The 13,016-nt window shown below is 46.1% G+C and overlaps 1 protein-coding gene across 1 annotated transcript in view; it reads right to left on the bottom strand.

Annotated features, from left to right (window-relative positions):
• Positions 1-1,698: 1,698 nt before the first annotated feature.
• The window catches only part of LOC116359841 (voltage-dependent calcium channel gamma-1 subunit-like), a 47,135-nt gene continuing 35,817 nt past the window's right edge, over positions 1,699-13,016 (bottom strand). The window contains exons 2-4 of the mRNA XM_031813699.1: positions 8,533-8,607; positions 6,056-6,193; positions 1,699-5,843 (exon numbers count right to left, since the gene is read on the bottom strand). Of these exons, the coding sequence (XP_031669559.1) occupies positions 5,602-5,843; positions 6,056-6,193; positions 8,533-8,607 (455 nt within the window). The 3' untranslated portion in view covers positions 1,699-5,601. The remainder of the gene's footprint in view (positions 5,844-6,055; positions 6,194-8,532; positions 8,608-13,016) is intronic.

Here is a 13,016-nt window from a genome sequence, read left to right on the forward strand (position 1 = left end):
CTACACTGATTCATCTGTAGCTCAGTGGGCTGGTCTACACTGGTTCATCTGTAGCTCAGTGGGCTGGTCTACACTGATTCATCTGTAGCTCAGTGGGCTGGTCTACACTGGTTCATCTGTAGCTCAGTGGGCTGGTCTACACTGGTTCATCTGTAGCTCAGTGGGCTGGTCTACACTGATTCATCTGTAGCTCAGTGGGCTGGTCTACACTGGTTCATCTGTAGCTCAGTGGGCTGGTCTACACTGATTCATCTGTAGCTCAGTGGGCTGGTCTACACTGGTTCATCTGTAGCTCAGTGGGCTGGTCTACACTGGTTCATCTGTAGCTCAGTGGGCTGGTCTACACTGGTTCATCTGTAGCTCAGTGGGCTGGTCTACACTGGTTCATCTGTAGCTCAGTGGGCTGGTCTACACTGGTTCATCTGTAGCTCAGTGGGCTGGTCTACACTGGTTCATCTGTAGCTCAGTGGGCTGGTCTACACTGGTTCATCTGTAGCTCAGTGGGCTGGTCTACACTGGTTCATCTGTAGCTCAGTGGGCTGGTCTACACTGATTCATCTGTAGCTCAGTGGGCTGGTCTACACTGGTTCATCTGTAGTTCAGTGGGCTGGTCTACACTGATTCATCTGTAGCTCAGCGGGCTGGTCTACACTGGTTCATCTGTAGCTCAGTGGGCTGGTCTACACTGGTTCATCTGTAGCTCAGTGGGCTGGTCTACACTGATTCATCTGTAGCTCAGTGGGCTGGTCTACACTGGTTCATCTGTAGCTCAGTGGGCTGGTCTACACTGATTCATCTGTAGCTCAGTGGGCTGGTCTACACTGGTTCATCTGTAGCTCAGTGGGCTGGTCTACACTGGTTCATCTGTAGCTCAGTGGGCTGGTCTACACTGATTCATCTGTAGCTCAGTGGGCTGGTCTACACTGGTTCATCTGTAGCTCAGTGGGCTGGTCTACACTGATTCATCTGTAGCTCAGTGGGCTGGTCTACACTGGTTCATCTGTAGCTCAGTGGGCTGGTCTACACTGGTTCATCTGTAGCTCAGTGGGCTGGTCTACACTGGTTCATCTGTAGCTCAGTGGGCTGGTTTACACTGATTAATCTGTAGCTCAGTGGGCTGGTCTACACTGATTCATCTGTAGCTCAGTGGGCTGGTCTACACTGGTTCATCTGTAGCTCAGTGGGCTGGTCTACACTGGTTCATCTGTAGCTCAGTGGGCTGGTCTACATGTCACATAATGATCATTTTTAAGCTAATAATGAGGGACTTGAGGGAAAACATGGGCTGGTATGACAGTCTGGTCCCAGTTGGTCTGGTCCCAGTCGGTCTGGTCCCAGTCGGTCTGGTCCCAGTCGGTCTGGTCCCAGTCGGTCTGGTCCCAGTCGGTCTGGTCCCAGTCGGTCTGGTCACAGTCAGTCTGGTCCCAGTCGGTCTCTGTTGTGATGGGGAACAGGTACGTACTCTCTGTTGTGATGGGGAACAGGTACGTACTCTCTGTTGTGATGGGGAACAGGTACGTACTCTCTGTTGTGATGAGGAACAGGTACGTACTCTCTGTTGTGATGGGGAACAGGTACGTACTCTATCCATGGGAAAATACAAATAAAGTGATTACGTGGTTCTGTGCATTTAATGCATTTGTGCTGTGGTGTTTATGAGGACATGAATCATTCATCAATGAATCCACATGACACTAATCATTTATAAAGCTCTATTTTATTAAGTTGTAATCAAGTGGGGGAGTTTGATCATAAACACCTGAAGAACTGAAGCTTGGTTTTATCATTCTTTTCTAAAACACCAAACCCTTGTGTGTATGACAGGGATGATGTGTTGGAGGCTGACAGGGATGATGTGTTGGAGGCTGACAGGGATGATGTGTTGGAGGCTGACAGGGATGATGTGTTGGAGGCTGACAGGGTACACTTTAAGACAATAAGGTGCTACCTAGAACCAGAAAAGGGTCATCCGTTGTCCCCATAGGAGAACTCTTTGAAAATAACTATTTTTGGTTCCAAGTGGAACCCTTCCACTAATACCTTTCCACTAAGGTTCTATGTGGAACATTTTCACCACTAACAAGTTCTTAGTAAAACCTCTTTCACTCCAAAGGGTTCTACCTTGAACCAAAAAGTGTTATCTATGGGGACAAACAAAGAACCCTTTTAGTTGTAAAGGTACAGAGACATGCGTGCTGCTGCCTGGGTTCACTGCAGACAGAGGCTACGTACCAAATTGCACTCTATTCCCTATATAGTGGACTACTTTTGGCCATGGACCCTGGTCAAATAGAATGCACTATAAAGGGAATAGGGTGCTACAGCAGCTAGAGGGTTAAAAGTAGAGCGGCGTGTTCTGCTGCCTGGGTCCACTGCAGGCAGACAGATACACAGCCTACTACTTTAAGCTAGCTGTCTGTCTGCCGGTGAACATTGGCTCTGAGGGGAGCAGAGCTAGAAATGATTTGTGAGCTCAGTGTGCTGTTTCCCAAATGGCACCAATTGGGCTCTGGACAAACGTAGTGCACTATATAGGGAATTGGGTGCCATTTGGGATGTCGATCAGTGTTCTGCATCCATTACGGCTTCTTCTCACAGAAGCCATGACCTCCAAGACGCCTTGTCTACGGAGCATTTAGAAAACATTTGTCTCTCAATTTAGAACAGCTTTCTGAATGAAATAGAAGTGAAAGCGTGTCATGGTGGGTTAGAGATGAATCTGTGGGGTTTCTGGCTGAGAGAAGGGAATAAAAGGTCTATATATGTCAAATATATCTCTGCTTAAAGGGGCAATCTGTGATAGCGACATCCGTTATTGTTTTGATTAATTCCCATTGAAATGCCTCATTAGCTTGGTTCAACTGTCATACCACATCAGAACCCAAAATATAAGCTTTTCTTTACTCCACAATGTAATTGTAAACAAACACTGTATATCCTCAAAACATGGTTAAAACTATCATTGATCTAAAGGATGGCCAGTCCTTGCATCCATAGCTCTGTCTACACATTGAGAATAGTCACATATTGTATCTGGAGTCTCATCCCTCAGCTGTTTACCAAATCAGTGGCAGGGTGTTCCTTTGTTGTTGTTTCAACTCCAGATTGCCTCTTTAATAACTCTAGGACTATGTGCTCACAGATATATTATACTAATACCTGTCAGAGAACCTAGCACAAAACAATGGGTTCGGTGCTTAGATGGGTGAGAACAAGGGGTGTTTGTGTTTAGATGTACTTGAATCTGTCAGCACAGAACATTACTGCTTTGTAGCTATTGAAATCAGTACCTATACAACAGTGTTCCCCAAAAACAGAACATGCCTGTCGCTTGTTGACTGAAAATCACTACAATTTAACTTGTTCAGCTGGCTATAATACTTTGAAGATAATTCATTATGCAACAACTGTCCTGTGTCAACAGAAAGAAAGGAATTTATCACAACCCCCTTGAAACATTCTCACACTTCATCTTTTGCTTTGGAACTTTAAGTGAAACAGATGGGAAGAGAGGGGGGATAGATAGATAATTAGACAGTAGAGAGGGAGAGGGAGAGGGAGAGGGAGAGGGAGAGGGAGAGGGAGAGGGAGAGGGAGAGAGAGAGAGAGAGGGAGAGAGAGAGAGAGAGAGAATACAATATGAGGAGAGGTACACAATGGGAGACATTGCCATTCAGTGAAGACAATGTATCTGTCCAATAATCACTGTGGTGGGCTTGAATGTTTTGTGTTCAAGCTAGATTGCAATGGATTGTTTGATGAAGCCACTATTGAACACAAAACAACATAATATCTATCATCTTCATAGGCCCATGTTTAAAACATACAAGTACTATATACACGCTGTACATTCTAGGTTTCCTCTGTAAACAACAAGCAGCAGTGTAGCTCCCTAACTAATACAGTAGATCTGTGTACAGGCATTGCACTGGAGCTTCAATATGGTTTAATCCATTGATACATGTTAAATAAATACTCATTGTTTGTAGCTGCCTGGAGGGGTGAACATTTACAATGCAACGTTCATTAAAGCATTAACTTATTTCATTGCAAAAATGTAGAACGCTAGAGCGGAAATGTATATTAGAAGTGTACAACAGCTCAAACTATATTAAATTACACAGAGTAGCAGCTCACTATGTTGCCATGTTCTTTAGCTCTTTCTGTCTCTGTGGTCATTTTATAGCAAAAGCCACATTTTAATACTGTACATTATAGGTGTGTTCGTAAATTCACTTTAGAGTGTCAGAGTGCACTCGGAGTGTGCTTTGAGTGTTTGTATATTCACTTTAGAGTGTCAGAGTGCACTCGGAGTGTGGTTTGAGTGTTCGTAAATTCACTTTAGAGTATCAGAGTGCACTCGGAGTGTGGTTTGAGTGTTTGTATATTCACTTTAGAGTGTCAGAGTGCATTCAGAGTGTGCTTTGAGTGTTTGTAAATTCACTTTAGAGTGTCAGAGTGCACTCGGAGTGTGCTTTGAGTGTTTGTAAATTCACTTTAGAGTGTCAGAGTGCACTCGGAGTGTGCTTTGAGTGTTTGTAAATTCACTTTAGAGTGTCAGAGTGCACTCGGAGTGTGCTTTGAGTGTTTGTAAATTCAGAGTGTTTCGATCTCTGAGCGTTCAGAGTGCACACTGGACACTCTGGCCGAGGTGTAGGGATGATCTGAGCATTCTGACTTTACATCGGCCTTCAAGCTCCCAAGCCAACTGGCTAAACTTGCTTAGCTTGCTAGCTCCTTCCAGACACAAATGTGAGAACACTTCACTCTGAACATGTTACTCACCCTTGCAGAGCTACTATTAGTGCTAGAGTGTTTCCATGTTATCAAGAGGGTTAGTGACTGTAACTGTGTTACTGGCAACAATTTAATTCATTTTTTTAGCCAATGTTTACTTAAATCTGTCATAACAACTGAGTTTAGGCAGTTCGTAAATTCATAAATTATTCTGCACTCTGGCACTCTCCAACCAGAGTGTTCTGAATTTCGAAGTAAGTTGCCATGGTGAATTTACTAACGCACCCTATATCAGGGCAGTCCTCAAGTGCCACAGTGTCTGTTGCTTAGTAACGGATTATATGGACCAGGAGAGCGGACACTCTCTGTAATCAATGACAGAAATGTATCAGTTTAAAGACCAAAGAAAGGAAAATCTGTGGCCCTCGAGGACTGCTCAGAGATCCTGCCTTACATCTTTATCTGTACACTTAAAACCAAGCAGTGTAGTGCAGTGTTTCCCCTTCTACTATTACTTAGGCGGGGTGCCCCACTCATTCATCTGTATCCTTAACTCTGTTGCCCCCACCACCAGCCTCAATTTAGTTGATCTTCAGTTGGATTCTATAAAAACATGTATGGTTTTGGCAGCCTTTGTTGAAGATTCACCTAGTCTAGACTCGTCTGGTCTGTTCTAATGGAGTCTACTACTAGTCTAAGGGCTCCATGGAGTCTGGCTCTGCGTCCATACAGGTCTCCCAGGGGTTGATCTGGGCAGGTCTAATCTGATCTACTGCTACTAGTCTAAGGGCTCCATGGAGTCTGGCTCTGCGTCCATACAGGTCTCCCAGGGGTTGATCTGGGCAGGTCTAATCTGATCTACTACTAGTCTAAGGGCTCCATGGAGTCTGGCTCTGCGTCCATACAGGTCTCCCAGGGGTTGCGTGGCATCTGGGGCATGGAGATGATCAACAGGCTGAGACCACTGAATACCAGGAGGACAAAGGAGGTGCAGGCACATTCAAACGACCAGGAGTAGTAGTACTGTTCCCAGACGGTCTCCTCGCTGTCAATCATCCGCTTGGTGGAGTTCCGCATCACCTCAACAGAGATGATGATGCAGAGACCTAGAGGGAGAAGGGGTACAGGTGAGGATGGATGGATGGGCAGACGGACGGACGGATGGAGAGACGGAAAGGACAAACTAATTAACAAACTAACGAACAAATGAACAAATAGCTGATGAACCTGGATGGACAGGCAGAAACATGTACAATGTTCTTTGTAGTCATGCCTGATGTATGACGTGAATATCTCAGTCAAAGTAGATGTGTCTGACCTGCGAAGGCAAAGAACATCCCAGCAGGCCTCAGCAGGTAGTCCCTCCCCTTCCCGAAGGAGCACACAACACACAGCAACCCCAGGGTCATAAAGGCCAGGCTGAACACAGCAATGGCCGCTGCTGAGAGGTTGTACTCTGAGAGAGAGAGAGAGAGAGAGAGAGAGAGAGAGAGAGAGAGAGAGAGAGAGAGAGAGAGAGAGAGAGAGAGAGAGAGAGAGAGAGAGAGAGAGAGAGAGAGAGAGAGAGAGAGAACCTGCATTTTTTCAGTGGAGAGAAAATGTTCTGGAATGGGGAGATACTACCTCAACTTGTCCAAAAATAACACATATTCCCATTTTTCTGTTGCAAAACGTTTTGCTACGTTTAACATTGTTTATGACAGTGCTAATGAGTCAACTTTGAGGTTTTGTATTGTAATGTTGTGTATTGTAATGCTAGAAAGAAGTATCTTCAAGTCAAGCATTTCAGAGGATCAGGGGCCCTCAATCTGTTAATCTTTCCATCTTGATTTCCAACAGAAAATCATTCAGTTCTTACTGTAACCCATCTCCCATTCTAAGGCATTAGAACTCCCACTAATCCATCCCCCCTCCACTTAACCTTAATCAGCATGAAGAGAATACAGCAGAGAGCCCTCTTGAACAGTGTCTTCGTTAACCATCACTGACTATATAGTTAGCCTGGTTGAACCAGCAGACTGAATGGTGCGATCCCCACTGTTTCACTGAGCTCAGCATTCAGTCTGGTTTAACCATGCTACAATACAGCAAAACCGTCTATTAGCACTGCTTCTAGGAGAGGAGTGATGACGAAAGAAGCCTTGTCTCCAGGTGACTCATCCGACTCTCCTCTCTAACCCCCCTCCAATCCTCCAGGCCCATTGTACAGATTACGATAAGCCAGGGCTCACTTTCCCGTAGTATAGCCCTGACTGAGCAGCAGGAGAGCATGGAACGTGAAATAAGCGTTATCGTTCCACTCAAGTAGTTACTTTTGTCATGGCTTGGCTGTGGAGAGACACAGAGGGAGACATACAATCTGTGTCTACATGCATAACCCCAGACGTTACGGTGGGCTGCCTCTGTCTGTGATACCGACCTGCTAGGGATTCTTATGAATGCGTCCCAAATGGCACCCTATTCCTTATATACAGTAGTGCACTACTTTTGACTAGAGTCCGTAAAGAGACATTTGGGACATAGGCACAGCCAATAGGTCCACAGGGCAAAGTGACGTTTTCAACTAAATTCACGCAAGCAGGGATGAGAGGGGGCGGAAGCAACCTTTCCTCCGTTAAAAGCAGTGCAGAATCCTGATTTCAACCAATAAGTGTAACGTCTGCTTCCAACTCACACTCTCAAACACGTAGATCCCCTGAATGCAACTCATTTTCCAGCCCACTTTCCAGCTCACACTCTCAAACACATAGATCCCCTGAACACAGCTCACTCTCCAGATCCCAATCACCTGAATTCTGATCATCTGTTCACACACCTGTATGTCATTATCACACACTATTTAGTTCAGTTATTTGCACCCAATCCTTGTGAGGTATTGTTTGTTATATGACGCTCTGGTTTCCCCGTAATGTACTCCTGTGTATGATTGTGTTGCCTGCCTCACTAACGGAGCCTTTTGCCTATTCCCTACCTGTACTTTTCGGATTTCCTGTTATCAACATATTGCCTAATCTCCCGGACGACGTTACTAGCCTTTTTCCTGCCAGTACTGTTGCCTTTTTGGACCCCCTGTGTATGACCTGCCTGCCCCTGGACCCAGCTACCTGCCTACTCCTGTGTATGACCTTCTGCCTGCCCCTGGACCCAGCTACCTGTCTCCTCCTGTGTATGACCTTCTGCCTGCCCCTGGACCCAGCTACCTGTCTCCTCCTGTGTATGACCTTCTGCCTGCCCCTGGACCCAGCTACCTGTCTCCTCCTGTGTATGACCTTCTGCCTGCCCCTGGACCCAGCTACCTGTGTGTGTGTGTGTGTGTGTGTGTGTGTGTGTGTGTGTGTGTGTGTGTGTGTGTGTGTGTGTGTGTGTGTGTGTGTGTGTGTGTGTGTGTGTGTGTGTGTGTGTGTGTGTGTGTGTGAGAAAGGGAGAGAGAAAGTGTTCACCAATCACAGAGGGTACCATTCATGTCTGTGTTTTGACTGAATGTGTTTTATTGTCATGCTGAGAGCCCAATGAGCAGTCCCATAGACACACAGTATACATCTCATTCCTATTCACCATGCCTCCCCCTCAACAGCATAGGCCCCTCATTGCTTGAAAACAAGGATTAACAGTTCTGATATTTAAGGAAATGCACCATATTTGAGGGAATTGTACTCATGTATTACTCAATTTACAACTCACAACTCATAAATTGCTTAAAATCGCCACAGTGGTGAATCGGACCGAATGTATTTAAAAAAATGTTGCACTGTGGCTCATTCACCGGAAGCCTGTAACGAAGGAGAGAGAACTGACCTTTCTGAGTTTTGGCTTCGAACCCTTTGGCCTCTTCTTCCTTAGTGAAGTGTTTGAAGTAGGAGCAATTCTTGGCTGTGAAGGGAAAGAGATGAAAACATTTATTGAAGTGATTGGTAATGCTCCAGCACTACCAATGAGCCTGGCAGCCATTTTATTTTTTCAAAGACCACTTCCTTGGTTGCCGTCGCACCGTGAGGTCTTCTAGGCAGAGAGCTCTGTAAATGTTGTAATTCATTTTTTATTTTTTTGTGTTTTTTGTGTCATTATTAAAATCCATTTGGGGGGTTTGACTCCTCTGGGGGTTGATCACTTACATCTCGTGGTCTTGACTCTCAGAGTTGAAGAATTGGGATGAAAAGTCTATATTTTTGGCTTATAGCTAGCTGGCTGTTTGGATTTAAATTGTTATTGTTTCATCTGTCAGGAAGAATAACAACAAGTACATCGTGCTGTGTCCAGAGACGGCAGAATAGTTTGGATCATTTCATCATTAATAAACATTACTTCAAAAAATGTGCCTAAAATCCCGTGTTTCTGTGTCAAATGTCTACTTTTGTTTCAAAGTTGATTTATTTAAGACTATCAAGAAACACTCTGTGTGGCCCTGATTTAGCCCACTGCAGTAAACGTTTTTTTATTTTTTTATTTCACCTTTATGTAACCAGGTAGGCTAGTTGAGAACACCTTTATTTAACCAGGTAGGCTAGTTGAGAACACCTTTATTTAACCAGGTAGGCTAGTTGAGAACACCTTTATTTAACCAGGTAGGCTAGTTGAGAACACCTTTATGTAACCAGGTAGGCTAGTTGAGAACACCTTTATTTAACCAGGTAGGCTAGTTGAGAACACCTTTATTTAACCAGGTAGGCTAGTTGAGAACACCTTTATTTAACCAGGTAGGCTAGTTGAGAACACCTTTATGTAACCAGGTAGGCTAGTTGAGAACACCTTTATTTAACCAGGTAGGCTAGTTGAGAACACCTTTATTTAACCAGGTAGGCTAGTTGAGAACAAGTTCTCATTTGCAACTGCGACCTGGCCAAGATAAAGCATAGCAGTGTGAACAGACAACACAGAGTTACACATGGAGTAAACAATTAACAAGTCAATAACACAGTAGAAACCAAAGGGGGAGTCTATATACAATGTGTGCAAAAGGCATGAGGAGGTAGGCAAATAATTACAATTTTGCAGATTAACACTGGAGTGATAAATGATCAGATGGTCATGTACAGGTAGAGATATTGGTGTGCAAAAGATACTGTTTGGCAACAGTATGGGGATGAGGTAGGTGAAAAAGGGTGGGCTATTTACCAATAGACTATGTACAGCTGCAGCGATCGGTTAGCTGCTCAGATAGCTGATGTTTGAAGTTGGTGAGGGAGATAAAAGTCTCCAACTTCAGCGATTTTTGCAATTCGTTCCAGTCACAGGCAGCAGAGTACTGGAACGAAAGGTGGCCAAATGAGGTGTTGGCTTTAGGGATGATCAGTGAGATACACCTGCTGGAGCGCGTGCTACGGATGGGTGTTGCCATCGTGACCAGTGAGCTGAGATAAGGCGGAGCTTTACCTAGCATGGACTTGTAGATGACCTGGAGCCAGTGGGTCTGGCGACGAATATGTAGCGAGGGCCAGCCAACTAGAGCATACAAGTCGCAGTGGTGGGTGGTATAAGGTGCTTTAGTGACGAAACGGATGGCACTGTGATAGACTGCATCCAGTTTGCTGAGTAGAGTGTTGGAAGCCATTTTGTAGATGACATCGCCGAAGTCGAGGATCGGTAGGATAGTCAGTTTTACTAGGGTAAGCTTGGCGGCGTGAGTGAAGGAGGCTTTGTTGCGGAATAGAAAGCCGACTCTTGATTTGATTTTCGATTGGAGATGTTTGATATGAGTCTGGAAGGAGAGTTTGCAGTCTAGCCAGACACCTAGGTACTTATAGACGTCCACATATTCTAGGTCGGAACCATCCAGGGTGGTGATGCTAGTCGGGCATGCGGGTGCAGGCAGCGACCGGTTGAAAAGCATGCATTTGGTTTTACTAGCGTTTAAGAGCAGTTGGAGGCCACGGAAGGAGTGTTGTATGGCATTGAAGCTTGTTTGGAGGTTAGATAGCGCAGTGTCCAAAGACGGGCCGAAGGTATATAGAATGGTGTCGTCTGCGTAGAGGTGGATCAGGGAATCGCCCGCAGCAAGAGCAACATCATTGATATACACAGAGAAAAGAGTCGGCCCGAGAATTGAACCCTGTGGCACCCCCATAGAGACTGCCAGAGGACCAGACAGCATGCCCTCCGATTTGACGCACTGAACTCTGTCTGCAAAGTAATTGGTGAACCAGGCAAGGCAGTCATCCGAAAAACCGAGGCTCCTGAGTCTGCCGATAAGAATATGGTGATTGACAGAGTCGAAAGCCTTGGCAAGGTCGATGAAGACGGCTGCACAGTACTGTCTTTTATCGATGGCGGTTATGATATCGTTGAGTACCTTGAGTGTGGCTGAGGTGCACCCATGACCGGCTCGGAAACCAGATTGCACAGCGGAGAAGGTGCGGTGGGATTCGAGATGGTCAGTGACCTGTTTGTTGACTTGGCTTTCGAAGACCTTAGATAGGCAGGGCAGGATGGATATAGGTCTGTAACAGTTTGGGTCCAGGGTGTCTCCCCCTTTGAAGAGGGGGATGACTGCGGCAGCTTTCCAATCCTTGGGGATCTCAGACGATATGAAAGAGAGGTTGAACAGGCTGGTAATAGGGGTTGCGACAATGGTGGCAGATAGTTTCAGAAATAGAGGGTCCAGATTGTCAAGCCCAGCTGATTTGTATGGGTCCAGATTTTGCAGCTCTTTCAGAACATCTGCTATCTGGATTTGGTTAAAGGAGAACCTGGAGAGGCTTGGGCAAGGAGCTGCGGGGGGGGGGCGGAGCTGTTGGCCGAGGTTGAAGTAGTCAGGCGGAAGGCATGGCCAGCCGTTGAGAAATGCTTATTGAAGTTTTCGATAATCATGGATTTATCAGTGGTGACCGTGTTACCTAGCCTCAGTGCAGTGGGCAGCTGGGAGGAGGTGCTCTTGTTCTCCATGGACTTCACGGTGTCCCAGAACTTTTTGGAGTTGGAGCTACAGGATGCAAACTTCTGCCTGAAGAAGCTGGCCTTAGCTTTCCTGACTGACTGCGTGTATTGGTTCCGGACTTCCCTGAACAGTTGCATATCACGGGGACTATTCGATGCTATTGCAGTCCGCCACAGGATGTTTTTGTGCTGGTCGAGGGCAGTCAGGTCTGGGGTGAACCAAGGGCTGTATCTGTTCTTAGTTCTGCATTTTTTGAACGGAGCATGCTTATCTAAAATGGTGAGGAAGTTACTTTTAAAGAATGACCAGGCATCCTCAACTGACGGGATGAGGTCAATGTCCTTCCAGGATACCCGGGCCAGGTCGATTAGAAAGGCCTGCTCACAGAAGTGTTTTAGGGAGCGTTTGACAGTGATGAGGGGTGGTCGTTTGACTGCGGCTCCGTAGCGGATACAGGCAATGAGGCAGTGATCGCTGAGATCCTGGTTGAAGACAGCGGAGGTGTATTTGGAGGGCCAGTTGGTCAGGATGACGTCTATGAGGGTGCCCTTGTTTACAGAGTTAGGGTTGTACCTGGTGGGTTCCTTGATGATTTGTGTGAGATTGAGGGCATCTAGCTTAGATTGTAGGACTGGCGAGGTGTTAAGCATATCCCAGTTTAGGTCACCTAACAGAACAAACTCTGAAGCTAGATGGGGGGCGATCAATTCACAAATGGTGTCCAGGGCACAGCTGGGAGCTGAGGGGGGTCGGTAGCAGGCGGCAACCGTGAGAGACTTATTTCTGGAGAGAGTAATTTTCAAAATTAGTAGTTCGAACTGTTTGGGTATGGACCTGGAAAGTATGACATTACTTTGCAGGCTATCTCTGCAGTAAACTGCAACTCCGCCCCCTTTGGCAGTTCTATCTTGACGGAAGATGTTATAGTTGGGTATGGAAATCTCTGAATTTTTGGTGGCCTTCCTGAGCCAGGATTCAGACACAGCAAGGACATCAGGGTTAGCAGAGTGTGCTAAAGCAGTGAGTAAAACAAACTTAGGGAGGAGGCTTCTGATGTTGACATGCATGAAACCAAGGCTTTTTCGATCACAGAAGTCAACAAATGAGGGTGCCTGGGGACATGCAGGGCCTGGGTTTACCTCCACATCACCCGCGGAACAGAGAAGGAGTAGTATGAGGGTGCGGCTAAAGGCTATCAAAACTGGTCGCCTAGAGCGTTGGGGACAGAGAATAAGAGGAGCAGGTTTCTGGGCATGGTAGAATATATTCAGGGCATAATGAGCAGACAGGGGTATGGTGGGGTGCGGGTACAGCGGAGGTAAGCCCAGGCACTGGGTGATGATGAGGGAGGTTGTATCTCTGGACATGCTGGTAGTAATGGGTGAGGTCACCGCATGTGTGGGAGGTG

Source organism: Oncorhynchus kisutch, unplaced genomic scaffold, assembly GCF_002021735.2.
Source record: "Oncorhynchus kisutch isolate 150728-3 unplaced genomic scaffold, Okis_V2 Okis06b-Okis10b_hom, whole genome shotgun sequence".
In the NCBI taxonomy this organism is placed as follows: domain Eukaryota; kingdom Metazoa; phylum Chordata; class Actinopteri; order Salmoniformes; family Salmonidae; genus Oncorhynchus; species Oncorhynchus kisutch.